The sequence below is a fragment of the Nerophis lumbriciformis genome, linkage group LG25, assembly GCF_033978685.3.
Source record: "Nerophis lumbriciformis linkage group LG25, RoL_Nlum_v2.1, whole genome shotgun sequence".
Taxonomy (NCBI): Eukaryota; Metazoa; Chordata; class Actinopteri; order Syngnathiformes; family Syngnathidae; genus Nerophis; species Nerophis lumbriciformis.
The window spans coordinates 8,623,131-8,642,500 of record NC_084572.2 but is presented as its reverse complement, the minus strand read 5'-3'; the positions used below and the strand labels follow the sequence as shown (position 1 = coordinate 8,642,500).

Here is a 19,370-nt window from a genome sequence, read left to right as displayed (position 1 = left end):
GCACATTTCCCAAAACAGTGCAGTTCCCCTTTAAATCTGCTTTTTGACAAACATGCGTCTAAAATTAGTCCGTCCACGCTAGCACTTATGATAACAATATTGCTAACACTTGTTAATATTCAGGTCACGACATGTCAATGGAGTATTGTTGGCACTTTTTACATGTTTCAGACGACTTTATGGCATCAAGAATGGACTTCATTGTTTGCTGACTTTTGCTAAGAAGTCTTTACGATTTAGAATGCATGAAAAAAAGAAAAACACAAGTTTTTTGTCTTACATAAGGATTGTGAATGATAGGCCAAATACCAAAAACAGTGCAGTTCCCCTTTAAATCTGCTTTTTGACAAACACGCCTCTAAAAATAGTTTGTCTGCGTTAGCACTTATAATAACAATATTGCTAACACTTGTTAATATTCAGGTCATGACATGTAAATGGAGTATTGTTGGCACTTTTTACATGTTTTTTAGATGACTTTATGGGCAGAATAGTGATAATTACATTAGCTGTTTGTTAGCCACCTCTTACTTGCCATATTTTACGATTTAAAGAATGCATAAAAAAAGAAAGACGTGTACTCTTGTCTTACATAAGGGTTGTGAATGATAGGCACATTTCCCAAAACAGTGCAGTTCCCCTTTAAATCTGCTTTTTGACAAACATGCGTCTAAAATTAGTCCGTCCACGTTAGCACTTATAATAACAATAATGCTAATACTTGTTAATATTCAGGTCATGACATGTAAATGGAGTATTGTTGGCACTTTTTACATGTTTTTTAGATGACTTTATGGGCAGAATAGTGATAATTACATTAGCTGTTTGTTAGCCACCTCTTACTTGCCATATTTTACGATTTAAAGAATGCATAAAAAAAGAAAGACGTGTGCTCTTGTCTTACATAAGGGTTGTGAATGATAGGCACATTTCCCAAAACAGTGCAGTTCCCCTTTAAATCTGCTTTTTGACAAACACGCCTCTAAAAATAGTTTGTCTGCGTTAGCACTTATAATAACAATATTGCTAACACTTGTTAATATTCAGGTCATGACATGTAAATGGAGTATTGTTGGCACTTTTTACATGTTTTTTAGATAACTTTATGGGCAGAATAGTGCAATTTCATTATCTGTTTGTTAGCCACCTCTTACTTGCCATATTTTATGACTTAGAATGGATAGAAAAAGGAAGACGGGTGTTGTTGTCTTACATAATGATTGGGAATGATAGGCACATTTCCAAAAACCTTACAGTTCCGCTTCAAATGTGTTGTGTTGGCCAACATGCAGCATGGTGATGCCAGAATAAGAGGATAAAAGAAGGAGTCTGGCTTTCGCAACAACACCTGGAGATGACTTGTTTTAGACCAGGCATGAGTCACATGGCCTTGGGAAGGGGTCCTTTTTTCATCCGTAATAAGGCAGTGTTGTGCTGCCAGCTGAAAACATCTGAAGGTCGTTTAAAGTCATTGTAATTATCCCCAAGGGCTTCTAGAAGCATGTGGTTTGGACTCCTGCTGAGTTACTTCCATTGATTGCACAGGTATGGCATACTGTACATACATGTTATTCTCTAATGTTCAACTGTACATGTCACTGTACATACAAACCCCGTTTCCATATGAGTTGGGAAATTGTGTTAGATGTAAATATAAACGGAATACAATGATTTGAAAATCCTTTTCAACCCATATTCAGTTACAAAGACAACATATTTGATGTTCAAACTGATAAACTTTTTTTTTTTTTTTTGCAAATAATAATTAACTTAGAATTTCATGGCTGCAACACGTGCCAAAGTAGTTGGGAAAGGGCATGTTCACCACTGTGTTACATGGCCTTTCCTTTTAACAACACTCAATAAACGTTTGGGAACTGAGGAAACACATTTTTTAAGCTTCTCAAGTGGAATTCTTTCCCATTCTTGCTTGATGTACAGCTTAAGTTGTTCAACAGTCCGGGGGTCTCCGTTGTGCTATTTTAGGCTTCATAATGCGCCACACATTTTCAATGGGAGACAGGTCTGGACTACAGGCAGGCCAGTCTAGTACCCGCACTCTTTTACTATGAAGCCACGTTGATGTAACACGTGGCTTGGCATTGTCTTGCTGAAATAAGCAGGGGCGTCCATGGTAACGTTGCTTGGATGGCAACATATGTTGCTCCAAAACCTGTATGTACCTTTCAGCATTAATGGTGCCTTCACAGATGTGTAAGTTACCCATGTCTTGGGCACTAATACACCCCCATACCATCACAGATGCTGGCTTTTACACTTTGCGCCTATAACAATCCGGATGGTTCTTTTCCTCTTTGGTCCGGAGGACACGACGTCCACAGTTTCCAAAAACAATTTGAAATGTGGACTCGTCAGACCACAGAACACTTTTCCACTTTGTATCAGTCCATCTTTGATGAGCTCAGGCCCAGCGAAGCCGACGGCGTTTGTGGGTGTTGTTGATAAACGGTTTTCACCTTGCATAGGAGAGTTTTAACTTGCACTTACAGATGTAGCGACCAACTGTAGTTACTGACAGTGGGTTTCTGAAGTGTTCCTGAGCCCATGTGGTGATATCCTTTACACACTGATGTCGCTTGTTGATGCAGTACAGCCTGAGGGATCGAAAGTCACGGGCTTAGCTGCTTACGTGCAGTGATTTCTCCAGATTCTCTGAACCCTTTGATGATATTACGGAGCGTAGATGGTGAAATCCCTAAATTCCTTGCAATAGCTGCTTGAGAAAGGTTTTTCTTAAACTGTTCAACAATTTGCTCAGGCATTTGTTGACAAAGTGGTGACCCTCGCCCCATCCTTGTTTGTGAATGACTGAGCATTTCATGGAATCTACTTTTATACCCAATCATGGCACCCACCTGTTCCCAATTAGCCTGCACACCTGTGGGATGTTCCAAATAAGTGTTTGATGAGCTTTCCTCAACTTTATCAGTATTTATTGACACCTTTCCCAACTTCTTTGTCACGTGTTGCTGGCATCAAATTCTAAAGATAATGATTGTTTGCAAAAAAAAAAATGTTTATGAGTTTGAACATCAAATATGTTGTCTTTGTAGCATATTCAACTGAATATGGGTTGAAAATGATTTGCAAATCATTGTATTCTGTTTATATTTACATCTAACACAATTTCCCAACTCATATGGAAACAGGGTTTGTACACATATATACATGCATATATACATACATACACATACACATACACACACACACACACACACATTATATATATATATATATATATATATATATATATATATATATATATATATATATATATATATTATATATATATATATATATATATATATATATATATATATATATATATATATATATATATATTTATTAGGGGTGTGGGGAAAAATCGATTCGAATTTGAATCGCGATTCTCACGTTGTGCGATTCAGAATCGATTCTCATTTTTAAAAAATCTATTTTTTTATTTGTATTTTATTTTATTTCATTTCTCATTTTTTTTTATTTTTTTTTATTAATCAATCCAACAAAACAATACATAGCAATACCATAACAATGCAATCCAATTCCAAAAGCAAACCCGACCCAGCAACACCCAGAAGTGCAATAAACAGAGCAATTGAGAGGAGACACAAACACGACACACAACAAACCAAAAGTAGTGAAACAAAAATGAATATTATCAACAACAGTATCAATATTAGTTACAATTTCAACATAGCAGTGATTAAAAATCCCTCATTGACATTATCATGAGACATTTATAAAGATAAAAGAACAATAGTGTCACAGTGGCTTACACTTGCATCACATCTCATAAGCTTGACAACACACTGTGTGCAATATTTTTACAAAGATAAAATAAGTCATATTTTTGGTTCATTTAATAGTTAAAACAAATGTACATTATTGCAATCAGTTGATAAAACATTGTCTTTTACAATTATAAAAGCTTTTTACAAAAATCTACTACTCTGCTTGCATGTCAGCAGACTGGGGTAGATCCTGCTGAAATCCTATGTATTGAATGAATAGACAATCCTTTTCAATCGGGAAAATATCCTTTTTGAATCCAGAATCGTATTGAATTGAAAAAGAAAATCGATTTTGAACACCCAAAGATTCACAGCCCTAATATACATTAGGGCTAACCCTAACCCTAACCCTAACCCTAACCTTGAAAATCATTTTTTACCTTGAAAAATTTTTTTTACCTTGAAAAAAAAATTTTACCTTGAAATTTTTTTTTGACCTTGAAAATCATTTGTTTACCTTGAAAATCATTTTTAACCTTGAAAACAAAATTTTACCTTGAAAAATTTTTTTTACCTTGAAAAATTTTTTTTACCTTGAAAATCATTTTTTACCTTGAAAATCATGTTTTAACTCAAAACATTTTTTTTTATTTTTAAATTTTTTTATTTTTTATTTTTTTTTTGTAAATTCTTTTTTTTTTTTTTAATTTTTAATTTTTTTTAAAACTTTAAAAAAACTTTAAAATATTTTTAAATGTTTTAAATATTTTAAACTTTTTTTTAAACTTTTTTAAACTTTTTTTAAACTTTTTTTTAAACTTTTTTTTAACTTTTTAAAACTTTTTTTTAACCTTTTTTTTAAAATTTTTTTTACCCTAACCCTAACCCTAACCCTAATTTTTTTTAAATTTTTTTAAAAATGTTTAAATTTCTTTAAAATTTTTTAAAACTTTTTTTAACTTTCTTTTAACTTTTTTAAAAACTTTTTTAAAACTTTTTAAATCTTTTTTTACCCTAACCCTAACCCTAATATATATATATATTATATATATATATATATATATGTTGTTTAGTGTGGTTTCACTATATGGCACATATTTATGACAGTGTTGTTTAGTGTGTTTTCAGTGAGCTATTGTATCCTCCTACGGTGTGTAGTGAAGCATGTTTAGCTATTCCTCATCCTGCAGTGATAATGTTACCTGTAAGAAACGTACTTTATTTGTCGCCATGGAGACGAGGATTAGTCATTTAGAAGTAGCTAAATGTGGATATTTACCAAGTTTATAAACATAATATAATGTTTTGTAAAACGAAAGAATGTAATCATAGTAGTATCGACTAGATACGCTCCTGTACTTGGTATCATTACAGTGGATGTCAGGTGTAGATCCACCCATGGCGTTTGTTTACATTGTGACGCCGGTGAGCTGTTGTATCCTCCTACGGTGTGTAGTGAAGCATGCTTAGCTATTCCTCGTCCTCCAGTGATAATGTTACATGTAAGAAACTTACTTTATTTGACTGACCACTTTGATGTCTCCGCAGCGTTGGTGGTGAGGTTTCTGACCCGACGCTTCATCTGGGAGTACGACCCCACGCTCGGTAAGTGACCTTCTTCCTATTACATATTTATTTTTTAACAAATAAATAAGTATTTATTTATTTGTTTGTTTTTATTCATTGTTTAAATAAAAACAAAAATAAATAAATAAATACATATTTATTTGTTAAAAAATAAAAAATAATATATAAATACCGTATTTTCCGCACCATAAGCCGCCCTGGGTTATAAGCCGCGCCTTCAATGAACGGCATATTTCAAAACTTTGTCCACCTATAAGCCGCCCCGTGTTATAAGCCGCATCTAACTGCGCTAAAGGGAATGTCAAAAAAACAGTCAGATAGGTCAGTCAAACTTTAATAATATATTAAAAACCAGCGTTCTAACAACTCTGTTCACTCCCAAAATGTACGCAAATGTGCAATCACAAACATAGTAAAATTCAAAATAGTGCAGAGCAATAACATCAATAACTTAATGTTGCTCGAACGTTAATGTCACAACACACAAAATAAACATAACGCTCACTTTCTGAAGTTATTCTTCATTCATAAATCCCTCGAATTCTTCTCCTTCGGTGTCCGAATTAAAAAGTTGGGCGAATACGGGATCCAAAATGGCCGGCTCCGTCTCGTCGAAGTCATTGCCTTCCGGAAAGCTCGGACCACAGTTGTGACCGAAATATCCGCCCAGGCATTTACGATTCACTGGCAGATGTTGGCGTATGTCGTCCGGCGCTGTCTCCCTGTCTTAGTGAAGGTGTGTTCGCCTTCGGTCATCCATTGTTCCCACGCCGTTCGCAGTCGTGCATTAAATGCCCTGTTGACACCAATATCCAGCGGTTGGAGTTCTTTGGTTAATCCACCCGGAATGACGGCGAGTGTTGTATTTGTGTGCTTCACTTGTTTTTTGACACCATCTGTGATGTGGGCGCGCATGGAGTCGTACATCAACATGGAACACACAAAGGAAATGAAACGTAATACCCGCGCGCTTCTTCTTCTACGGGGGCGGGTGGTTGCTTACCGTAGAAGAAGAAGCGCTTCCTCTTCTACGGGGGCAGGTGCTTACCTTGGCAGTTGCTTACCATAGAAGAAGAAGCGCTTCCTCTTCTACGGGGAAAAAAGATGGCGGCTGTTTACCGTAGTTGCGAGACCGAAACTTTATGAAAATAAATATTTATATTAATCCATATATAAGGCGTACCGGGTTATAAGCCGCACTGTCAGCTTTTGTGAAAATTTGTGGTTTTTAGGTGCGGCTTATAGTGCGGAAAATACGGTATTTGCATTTTTTGGATGAAAAACAAAATGTTTGTCCAAAAAAACTAAAATAAAAAAATGTATAAGATAAAAATAATAAATAATAAATAAATATATATATATATATATATATATATATATATATATATACATATATGTATATATATATTTATTATTTATATATAATAAATATATAATTATATATATATATATATATATATATATATATATATATAAAATTTATAATTTTTATTTTATACATTTTTTTATTTTAGTTTTTTTGGACAAACATTTAGTTTTTCATCCACAAAATGCATATATTTATATATTCTTTTTTATTTTTTAACAAATAAATATGTATTTATTTATTTTTGTTTTTATTTAAAAAATGAATAAAAACAAACAAATTAAAAAAAAAAGTTCATCCAAAAAATGCATTTATTTATATATTCTTTTTTTATTTTTTAACAAATAAATATGTATTTATTTATTTATTTTTTGTTTTTATTTAAAAAATGAATAAAAACAAACAAATAAATAAATATTTATTTGTTAAAAAATAAAAAAGAATATATAAATATATAAATTTTTTTGGATGAAAAACAAAATGTTTGTCCAAAAAAAGTTACATAAAAAAATGAAAAAATATACATACATATATATATATATATATTAGAGATGCGCGGATAGGCAAATATTTCATCCGCAACCGCATCAGAAAGTCGTCAACCATCCGCAATCCACCCGATCTAACATTTGATCAGAACTGCATCCGCCCGCTATCCGCCCGGTATACCTAATATAGACGATGCAAGGCATTAGTGAGGCACCTGCCAACTTCTCCGGTTTTCCCGTAATTCGTACGGTTTTCATCAACCTATTCCGGGTTACGGGTGCAGTGATAAAAAATACGTTTTTTCTTTAATTTAAAAAAAAAAGGGTGAAAACTACGCGAATTGCACCTTGTGCAGACAAGATTTTTCGATCGGACACGGAGGAATTAGCGATGTAAAAGACCACTTTGGGACAAAAAAACACAAGTCTAATGCCGTTGCTAGCGATACAAGTGGAAAACTTTCAACGTTTTTCGTCGCCCAAACAGATTCTTTGGATGTGATAAATGCCGAAGTTTTATTTACGGAGGCAATAATTGAGCATGGACTTCCAATCGCACTGGCTTATCACATGGGACAGTTACATGTTTGTAATGCAACCTTTAAAAATCATTACGCGGTGATCGCGGTCCCAAAAATAAACTTTTCTTGCATGATAATGTCCAGAAAAATTCGCTTTATATTACTATAGAGTCCTTTTAACGAATGAGTTTGATGGTTAATCACAAACCTTAAATGAAAGAAGTCCTTTCTTCTCCTGCACCTGCATGCACTTTGGCCTTGCTTCCTGTGTGGTGCGCAATCCTGTCGGCTGTATTTCACAGCACGACATACTGTTAAAAGTGTTTATACTATTTATGCTTTCAAGTCCAAGTTGAAGAAATCTTGTTAAATGTTGACAGCATAACTACCAAAATACAGAAGTATGTCCTTAATATTTTTGCAGTGCTATTTCTGTTGAAAAGTTAAAATGATTACATTAGAGATGTGATGTGCCACTTTTCAAGTGTCTGATGGCTTAAATTAATTTTCATTAATTTTTCATATTTTGAATTCTTTTGAAAGGCTTACAAAAAAAACTACATTTGAATTGTAATTCCATGCTATTGACAGGACTATTAATTTTAATGAAGTTAGCTTACCATGTTTACAGTATGATAATTGTGATAGAAATGTGAATTTCGGGGGGTGGCGGGCAGGTATGCTGCTTACCTGCTGCGCGTGACGCCGGCCGCGGCGAAGGCGGACGAGGCGGGGTGTCGGTGCGGTGGGCGCGGTAGTGACCCTGGACATGCGTCGGGCCCTTCTCGCGGATCGCCTCAGCTACGGCTCCCGGTGGGGCCCTCTCGGGGGAAGGGGCCTCGGTCCCGGACACCGGCGAGGCGTCCCTTCTCCGCTCCGTAAAAGTGTCCATCTATTTTCTTTTTTTTTCTTCTGTTGTGGCATATGCAGCAGGTGCCTGCTCGTTTTTCGTATGTGGGTAACAACATTTAACTATGTGTATATATTTCCGAATTGGTTTAACTGCCACCCGCAAAAAAAAAAAAAAAAAAAAAAAATCTAATTGATCCGCCCGACCCGACCCGCACGCGGATAAAATCTTATTTTTTTAAATTTCATCCGCCCGACCCGCGGATAATCCGCGGACTCCGCGGTTGTGCCCGCAAACCGCGCATCTCTAATATATATATATATATATATATATATACATATATATATATATATATATATATATATATATAAAATAATGTTTTCTTCTTCCTCAAGGTGTAACAGAAAATAAAGACTTTGGGTGAAACTAAAGTAAAATAGGGATTATTATATTGTTCCTGATACCGATGGCATGACGCACTCTAGTCAAATCAAATCCTTGGCGCAGAATCTCATCAAGTAAATCTTTGAGAAAACAGCGGGCAAATCCCGCCAGTTAGGATTAGGCTGAAGCGCTAGCTTTATTACGCGGGGGCCGGTGTTTACACAGATGTGCTCTTACAAGCGCGTCAATACCGGCAGATAACTCCAATGAAGAAGAACTCTGAGGTGGTAGTTCACGCCCCAGTTAAGAAGCTTGAATCCTGCCGCAGGTGACCATCAGGTGCTTGCAGCAACAACACAAAGCCATCATAGCCACATATCGGCAGGGTGGCAATGCCGAGAATGCAGCCGACAATTGATGTTGCACCACTCCGTGTGAATGCACCATCACTTTTTAAATGTTCCAAATACGCCATTCTAGTTGATCTTGCATAAATATTCCTTTCAAAGCATAACCTGGACTATGTGCCGCTCTTTGTGCCATGCAGAATCCACCCATCGCCATCAAGCCAGTATTGACGATGACGTTGTCGCCATGGAGATACTGGACACAGCCGGCCAGGTGAGATCATCTCTCTACGTCGGGGTCAGGACTTTCAAACAAAGGCGTGGGGCGTTTACAAATTCATTTTTAAATATCTGACAACCTGATTGCTGCAAAATGTGTCGCCTTTTGTGAGTACATCATCAAAGCCATTTTAGCACAGCATTCTTTTATAAGACCCAATCCAAACAACTTTCCCCACTCACGGCGCAAAAAAACCAACACAGAAAGTCAACACTCATGATCACACATAACTCACTGAACTTTGTGGATATTATATAAAAAAATGTCCATTCAGTGTACATCATTTAAAATTACAAATCCACTACAATGCATGATGGGGAAAAAATGCAAAGACATCACACATGGGACGGTTTAGTAAGTACGAATTGTTTTAGTTATATTGTAAAACTTACAAACGTCGCTTGGAGTGACGAATGAAGAATACATACGAGTAGAAACGCTATAGACGGATATATACGTTGTGAAATGACTTATTTACACAGAAATAATCTGTAAATGTTTATTTACATACCTTAATTGTTTCCAAACGGTGTCTGTAACAGGGCAGTAAAACGACTGATCAAACAAAACAGAAGTCATGGTCATGGACCAACTAGCTGCGCAAGCTAGCTCTCCAATCAGCTAAACAGACTCAATAACTCCACGGTGACGTTTTTGGTGAGAAATTTGTGAAACTGAAACAATACAAAAAGACTCGTAAACTTGTTAGCATGTTAGCTAATGCTAACGACGCTAGCTTGATTACATTACGATAGCAAATACTGTATGCATGAAAACACTCCTACAGACATCACACCCGGGACGGTTTAAAAAATAAGAATTGTTTTAGTTATATTGTAAAACTTACAAACGTCGCTTGGAGTGACGAATGAAGAATCCATACGAGTAAAAATGCTACAGACTAGAAGATGGAACGGCACTTCTACTTCCGGTTCAACGCGGCACCTGCAGTGAGCCAACTCGTCTGAGAAACGTAAAAAAAAATCCAAACTTTGTGTAAATATCTTGATAAATATGAGATCATTATGTAAGTAAAGAAGAGCAGGCAGCAGCTCACACATTCTCATACTTTTTGGAACATAATGAAACATGGAAAAATGTCTCAACTACAATCTATGTGAAGGAGACCAGTATTGACAATATTTCAGAAACCTTACAATGTATTAAATCCATAAAGTGTTATAAAATGGTATAAAATGGAGTAGATGAGTTATTGTGATGTAGAGAAATGTCATATTTTGACATTTTCCCAGGAGATTTTCCATATTTTGAATTAAAATGTTGACGCTCCTCTTAGACACATGTAATAAAGGTGTTTGATGTTTTTTTGATGATAAATGAAACACAACATCAAACATTATGTCACTTCTGGTCCCACCGTTCCTAAAAAAATAATGTTCAAAAAACAACTTTAAAGTCTTGTCCAGATTTTTACTGATATATAATATTTATATTTACTGTACTTTTCCATATTTTAGCCGCGCCGGACTATAAGTCGCAGATATAAATGTTGTAAAATGAGTTATTTACACAGAAATATTCTGTAAATGTTTATTTACATACCTTAATTGTTTCGAAAGGGTGTCTGAATAGTTGTAGTTATATTGTAAAACTTACAAACTTTGCTTGGAGTGACGAATGAAGAATCCATACCAGTAGCAACGCTATGGACGACGAAAAGACGGAACGGCACGTCCACTTCCGGTTCAAAGCACTAAACTGCAGGCACCCGCCCTAAAAGATGGCGCCATAGCACAAACAATAACATAGCATTTGCATGTGTTTCATGAAAACTATTTGCTTTATGGCAAAAATCGATAAGTTTGCCACACCGTTTTATAAGCCGCAGGGTTCAAAGTGTAGGAAAATATAAGCGACTTATAGTCCGGAATTTACGGTGCATACTTTTTTACTGTAAATGAATATATGCTCCAAATATCGGCCTTCCTGACGACTAATAATCGGTATCGGCCCTGAATAATAATAATTATTACACAGATGTCACACATGGGACGCTTTAGTAAGTAAGAATAGTTTTAGTTGTATTGCAAAACTTACAAACGCTGCTTGGAGTGAGGAATGAAGAATCCATACCAGTAGAAACGCTATGGATGGCGTGTCTTTGCATGTGTTTAATGAAAACTATTTGCTTTAAGGCCGCCAGCAAATAAAAATCCATAAATTAGCTGCACCGTTTTATAAGCCGCAGGATTCAAAGCGTAGGAAAAATAGAAACGGTTTATATTCCAGGAATTTACGGCGCATACCTTTTTACTGTAAATTAATCGCTGCTTCCTGACGACTAATAATCGGTATGAATAATAATAATTATTACACAGACGTCACACATGGGACGCTTTAGTAAGTCAGAATAGTTTTAGTTATATTGTAAAACTTACAAACGCTGCTTGGAGTGACAAATGAAGAATCCATATGAATAGTAACGCTATGGACTGCGTATCTTTGCATGTGTTTAATGAAAACTATTTGCTTTAAGGCCGCCAGCGGATACAAATCCATAAGTTAGGTGCACCGTTTTATAAGCCGAAGGCTTCAAAGCGTAGGAAAATAAAAACAGTTTATATTCCGGAATTTACGGTGCATACCTTTTTACTGTAAATGAATCTCTGCTTCCTGACGACTAATAATCGGTATGAATAATAATAATTATTACACAGACGTCACACATGGGACGCTTTAGTAAGTAAGAATTGTTTTAGTTGTATTGTAAAACTTACAAACGCTGCTTGGAGTGACGAATGAAGAATACATACGAGTAGAAACGCTATGGACTATGTGTCTTTGCATGTGTTTAATGAAAACTATTTGCTTTAAGGCCGCTAGCGAATGAAAATCCATAAGTTAGAAACGCTATGGACGACTAAAAGACAGCAAGAACGGCACTTCTACTTTCGGTTCAAAGCACCAAACTGCAGGAACCCGCCTAAAAAATGGCGCCATAGCACAAACAATAATATAGCATTTAAATGTCTTTGCATGTGTTTGATGAAAACTTTTTGCTTTAAGGCCGCCAGCAAATAAAAATCCATAAGTTAGCCGCACCGTTTTATAAGCCGCAGGGTTCAAAGCGTAGGAAAAAAAAGTGTGACTTTCCTTTGCAATGTGTTGACGTCTCCCTGCAGGAGGACCACCAGCAGAGGGAAGGCCACATGCGCTGGGGCGACGGCTTCGTCATCGTCTACGACATCACGGACCGCGCCAGCTTCCAGGACGTGGCGCCGCTCCGGAGTCTCCTGGAGGAGGTCAAGAAGCCCAAGAACGCGCCTCTGGTGCTGGTGGGCAACAAGTCGGACCTGGAGCACGCCCGGCAGGTGAGCACCGAGGAGGGCGAGCGCCTGGCGGCCGAGATGGCGTGCGCCTTCTACGAGTGCTCGGCGTGCGCCGACCCGGGCGGCGGCGTGGCCGAGGCCTTCCACGAGCTGTGCCGCGAGGTGAGGCGGCGCAAGGCGGTGCAGGGCAAGGCCAGGCGGCGCAGCTCCACCACGCACGTCAAGCAGGCCATCAACAAGATGCTGACCAAGATCAGCAGCTAGGGGGCGCTCTATGCCACTTCTCATCACTTTTCATCCCAGGGACACAAACTGCCAGCCTTCTCCGGATGAATAATCTTCCTGGATTTATTCCTGGAAGCGGGCGACGTGACATCTTTCATCCGTCTCCATTTGACCCAATAAATGGGTCGCCAGGACATCATTGGGATGGAGCATTCATGACAACAAACATATCATATTATATAATATAATAGACTGTATGTGTGTGTGTGTGTGTGTGTTCTTGTATTTCCACCCTTCTTGAGACATGAAGAAGGAAAAGTATCTTCCATACGAGGAGGTGTGAACAAGTGATGACATAAATCATGGTCCCAATAACATTGCATCTAATAGAGAATGTCTCATTAGCACCCCTGCTGGTGACATCTATCAAAATGAGGGTGGTCCCAAAAAGGAGGGATTTTTCAAATTGACTGTGTGTCACTTTTAAAAGTGCTCCCTCTCTGGTCAACATATGAAATAACAAGTGTGTGTGAACATTTGAAGAGCTCCCCCTCTGGCCAAAGTGTATTTAAGAAAAGAAAAATGTATATAGAGACATACTGTAATAACGTGAAGTAAATAATGAATATTAAAATATAATAAATACATTTAAAAAAATGAACCAAAAGCAGTCTTTTTTCTCACAATGTGTCGACTTTTGTCTTATAAAATTGGGAATAACTTCTCATATTCTTTGTTTCTGTAATATTGCAATATTTTCTCGTGAAATTACTTTTTTATGTGAAATTCTTACTTTTAAATGCAAAATGGTGACATTTGTCATATAAAATTCAGACTTTTATCACAATATTGCCCTTTTTTTTTATTCTTGTAAAATTGTGAAATGTTTTGAGTAAATTTCCCAATTATTATTAAAATATTGCCAACATTTTAAAGTTTTCTTATACAATTGTGACTTTTGTCGAGTAAAAATGACGACTCTTTTCATAAATTTGCCAAAATGTTAATCTTTTCTTGTAAAATTCCAACTTTTATCATAATATTGCACACATATCCAGTTTTTCTTGTAACATTTTGACTTGCGTTGAGTAAAATGACGACTTTTATTATAATACTGCCAAAATTCTAATTTTCTTGTGAAATTCCAACTGATTTTTCACAACAAGCTTTTGTCTTTTGCCATCATTTTGCCAAGCAAAATTCCCATTATTATTAAAATATTGCCACATTTTGAAAGTTTTCTTATAAAATTGTGACTTTAGTTGAGTAAAATTACGACTGTTTTCATAAAATTGCCAAAATGTTAAGCCTTTCTTGTAAAATTGCGACTGTTATTGAGTAAAATTCCAACTTTTATCATAATATTGCACAAATGTTCAGTTTTTCTAGTAACATTTTGACTTGTGTTGAATAAAATTACGACTTTTATTATAAAAATGCCACAATTCTAAGTTTCACTTGTGAAATTGTGACCTTTTTCTTGTGAAATTCCAACTCATTTTTTACAACAAGCTTTTTTTATATTTACATAGTATGTATATATTATTAATGTTGTAAAACCACTTCTTTATATATCTAGAAAGGCTGGTCCTAAAGAGGGAGGCTTTTTTCTCAGGTCTCAAGAAGGTAACAAATACAAGAATGTGTGTGTGTGTGTTTGTGTGTGTGTGTGTGTGTGTGTGTGTGTGTGTGTGTGTGTGTGTGTGTGTGTGTGTGTGCATCGAGTAAACCGGGGGTGAAAAATGAAAGCATTAATTTCAAAGCATTTTTTGGTATTTTTCATTTCCAAAACTAATACAATGTATTTCCTAAGCTTTGAACCCTGCAGCTTATAAAACGGTGCGGGTAACTTAGAATTTTTTTTTCAAATAGTTAAAAAACAACAACAAAAAATGTGTTATTGTTTGTGCTACGGCGCCATCTTTTGGACGAGTTGGTATTACGTCTCCATTTGACCCAATAAATGGGTCGCCAGGACATCATTGTGATTGAGCGTTCATGACAACAAACACCAAGATTGGTGGTTTGCTGCCTGTATAAGATCTGTTTGGAGTGTGTGTGTGTGTGTGTGTGTGTGTGTGTGTGTGTGTGTGTGTGTGTGTGTAAACCAGGGGTGAAAAATGAAAGCATTCCTGGGTCATTTTGGTATTTTTCCAGTTCCAAAACCAATACAATGTATTCCCTACACTTTGGACCCTGCGGCTTATAAAACGGTGCCGATAATTTATAGATTTTTTTTTCAAATAGTATTAAAAACAAAACAAAAATGTGTTATTATTTGTGCTACGGAGCCATCTTTTGGACGAGTTAGTATTATGTCTCCATTTGACCCAATAAATGGGTCGCCAGGACATCATTGAGATTGAGCGTTCATGACAACAAACACCAAGATTGGTGGTTTGCTGTCTGTATCAGATCTGTTTGGAGTGTGTGTGTGTGTGTCTGTGTGTGTGTGTGTGTGTGTGTGTGTGTGTGTGTGTGTGTGTGTGTGTGTGTGTGTGTGCATCGAGTAAACCAGGGGTGAAAAAATGAAAGCATTCGGGGGTCATTTTGGTATTTTTCCATTTCCAAAACAAATACAATGCATTTCCTACACTTTGAATCCTGCGACTTATAAAACGGTGCGGCTTATTTATAGATATTTTTTTTCCGCCGACGACCATAATGCAAATAGTTAAAAAAACAAACAAACAAACAAAAACGTGTTATTGTTTGTGCTACGGCGCCATTTTTTGGACGAGTTCGTATTACGTCTCCATTTGACCCACTAAATGGGTCGCCAAGACATCATAGTGATGGAGCGTTCATGACAACAAACACCAAGATTGGTGGAGAATGTGTGTGTGTGGGTGTGTGGGTGTGTGTGTGTGTGTGTGTGTGTGTGTGTGTGTGTGTGTGTGTGTGTGTGTTCTTGTATTTGCACCCTTCTTGAGACATCAACAAGGAAAAGTACATGATTTCAAGTTAGGACCGAAACCATGGTCCCAATACTGAAATCCATTGCATCTAATTGAAAGCCGAATACTAGAGTTCGTGAACATTGCTCCAAAGTCAGGATTTTTTGTTGATTTAAGGTGCATACAAAATAAACATTGACAGGTGCAAAGTCAGCAATATATGATAAAACAAGACGGCAGCTAAAGAAGGACTTACCTATTCAACCCCCCCCCCCCCCCCCCACACACACACACACACGAAAAGTGCTCCCCCTCTGGTCAACATATGAAATAACAAGTGTGTGTAAGATATTGAAATGCGCCTCCTTTGGCCAAAATTAATAAAACGAAATAAATATATACTGTATGTATATAGAGACATACTGTAATAACTTGAAGTAAATAATGAAGATTAAACACCAATTACAAACTAAAAATTATAAAAATATATAAAATAACTAAAATCAGTCTTTTTCTCACAATGTATTGACTTTTTTCTTATAAAAATGTGAACAATTTCTCATATTCTTTCTGTTTCTGTAATATTGCAATATTTTCCCGAAAAGTTTTTGCTTTTTCATGTAAAATTCTTACTTTTTAATGCAAAATGGTGACATTTGTCATATAAAATTCCGACTTTTATCACAATATTGCCCATTTTTTGTTGTTGATTTAAAATAGTGAAATTTTTTGAGTAAAATTCCCAATTATTATTAAAATATTGCCAACATTTTAAAGTTTTCTTATAAAATTGTGACTTGTCGTGTAAAATGACGACTCTTTTCATAAAATTGCCAAAATGTTAAGCTTTTCTTGTAAAATTGTGACTGTTATTGAGTAAAAATCCAACTTTTATCATAATATTGCACAAATGTTCAGTTTTTCTTGTAACATTTTGACTTGTGTTGAGTAAAATGACGACTTTTATTTTAAAAATGCCAAATTTCTAAGTTTTACTTGTGAAATTGTGACCTTTTTCTTGCGAAATTCCAACAATATTATTAATGTTGTAAATACACTTCTTTATATATCTAGAAAGGCTGGTCCTAAAGAGGGAGGCATTTTTCTCAGGTCTCAAGAAGGTAACAAATACAAGAATGTGTGTGCGTGTGTGTGTGTGTGTGTGTGTGTGTGTGTGTGTGTGTGTGTGTGTGTGTGTGTGTGCATCGAGTAAACCAGGGGTGAAAAATTAAAGCATTCGGGGGTCATTTTGGTATTTTTCCATTTCCAAAACCAATACAATGTATTTCCTACACTTTGAACCTTGCGGCTTATAAAACGGTGCGGCTAATTTATAGATTTTTTTTTTTCCCGCCGACGGCCATAATGCAAATAGTTACAAAAAAACAAAAACATTTGTTATTATTTGTGCTATGGCGCCATCTTTTGGACGAGTTAGCTCACTGCTGGTGCTGCTTTGAACCGGAAGTAGAAGGCGCCGCTTCTTCTTCTCGCCGTCCGTAGCGTTTCTACTCGTATGGATTCTTCATTCGTCACTCCAGGCAACGTTTGCAAGTTTTACAATATAACTAAAATCATCTTACTGACTAAAGCGTCCCATGTGTGATGTCTGTAGGAGTGTTTTCATGCATATTTGCTATCGTAATGTAATCAATCTGGCGTCGTTAGCATTAGCTAACATGCTAACAAGTTTACGAGTCTTTTTGTATTGTTTCAGTTTCGCAAATTCCTCAGTAAATTCACCAAAACGTCCCCGTGGAGTTATTGAGTCTGTTTTGCTGATTGGAGAGCAGGCTAGCGGGTCCATGACCATGACGTCTGTTTTGTTTGATGAGCCGTTTTACTGCCGTGTTACAGACACCGTTTGGAAACAATTAAGGTATGTAAATAAACATTTACAGAATATTTCTGTGTAAATAAGTCATTTCACAACGTATATATCTGGTGCGACTAATATATATATATATATATATATATATATATATATATATATATATATATATATATATATATATATATATATATATATATACTAATACATATTTTTTCCTTAGTGGGTGTGGCTTATATTCCGGTGCGCTCGATAGTCCGGTAAATACGGTAGATTTTATTTTTTACCTCCCCTCAAATTTGGTCCTGGCAACCTGGAAGAGTCTCAGTCATAAAAATGTTAAAAGTATTAATTAGTTTAAAAAAAAAATCTAATTTCTTTTTAATTTAACGCCTAAAACTCGAGATCAATTTCAGGTCCATCTGTCTATATATCTACATGATTTTTAAAAAATGTTTATGTTTTAGTCCCTTTTTGTCAAAAACACAAAATATGCAACATTTTCCTCCCCAAAAATATCAAAGTGGAATATTTGATGTGAAGTAATTGAATCTTTAAATAGATCAATAATAAATAACATTGATTTCATTATTTCCTTATTATTTTTTGAGCAATGACAGTTTCAAAAAATTATTGGGGACCCAAAAGGGCCCCACTCAAAAAAGCATTAAAAATAAGACATGCATTTTTTTTAGTTACTTTCAACACTTAAGTCTCTAGATCAACTTCAGATCTGTCGATTTTAAGTTTTAGTTATAGTTATGTTAATGTCTTTTTTTTGTTTGTTTTATGCCCTTTTTGTCAAAGAAAACACAAAATAATGCAATATTTCCCCCCCCAAAAAAATATTTCAAAGTGTAATATTTGATGTGAAGTAATTGGAGCCTTGAATTTGTCAATAATTCATAACAAAAATAATATTAATTCATTATTTTTTGAGCAATAACAGTTTTAAAAATAATCCCGCTAAAATTATTGGGGACCCAAAAGGGCCCCACTCAAAAAAAGCATTAAAAATAAGACATGCATTTTTTCAGTTACTTTCAACACTTAAGTCTCTAGATCAACTTCAGAGCTGTCGATTTTAAGTTTTAGTTATTTTTGTTAATGTTTTTTTTGTTTGTATTATGCCCTTTTTGTCAAAGAAAACAAAAACTAATGCAATATTTTCCCCCCAAAAAATATTTCAAAGTGTAATATTTGATGTGAAGTAATTGGAGCCTTGAATATGTCAATAATTCATAACAAAAATAATATGAATTCATTATTTTTTGAGCAATAACAGTTTTAAAAATAATCCCGCTAAAATTATTGGGGACCCAAAAGGGCCCCACTCAAAAAAAGCTTTAAAAATAAGACATGCATTTTTTTAGTTACTTTCAACACTTAAGTCCCTAGATCAACTTCAGATCTGTCGATTTTTAATTTAATTATGTTTTTTTTTTAAATGTATTTTTTGTTTGTTTTATGCCCTTTTTGTTGAAGAAAACACAAAATATGCATTATTTCCCAACTGCCCCAAAATGTCAAAGTGTAATATTTGATGAAAACA

The 19,370-nt window shown here is 35.6% G+C and overlaps 1 protein-coding gene across 1 annotated transcript in view; it reads left to right on the top strand.

The window, feature by feature from the left end:
- Positions 1-13,777, top strand: part of rerg (RAS-like, estrogen-regulated, growth inhibitor) — a 61,975-nt gene extending 48,198 nt beyond the window's left edge. Inside the window, exons 3-5 of the mRNA XM_061984488.2 lie at positions 5,301-5,357; positions 9,496-9,569; positions 12,719-13,777. Of these exons, the coding sequence (XP_061840472.1) occupies positions 5,301-5,357; positions 9,496-9,569; positions 12,719-13,129 (542 nt within the window). The 3' untranslated portion in view covers positions 13,130-13,777. The remainder of the gene's footprint in view (positions 1-5,300; positions 5,358-9,495; positions 9,570-12,718) is intronic.
- The last annotated feature ends 5,593 nt before the right edge of the window (positions 13,778-19,370 follow it).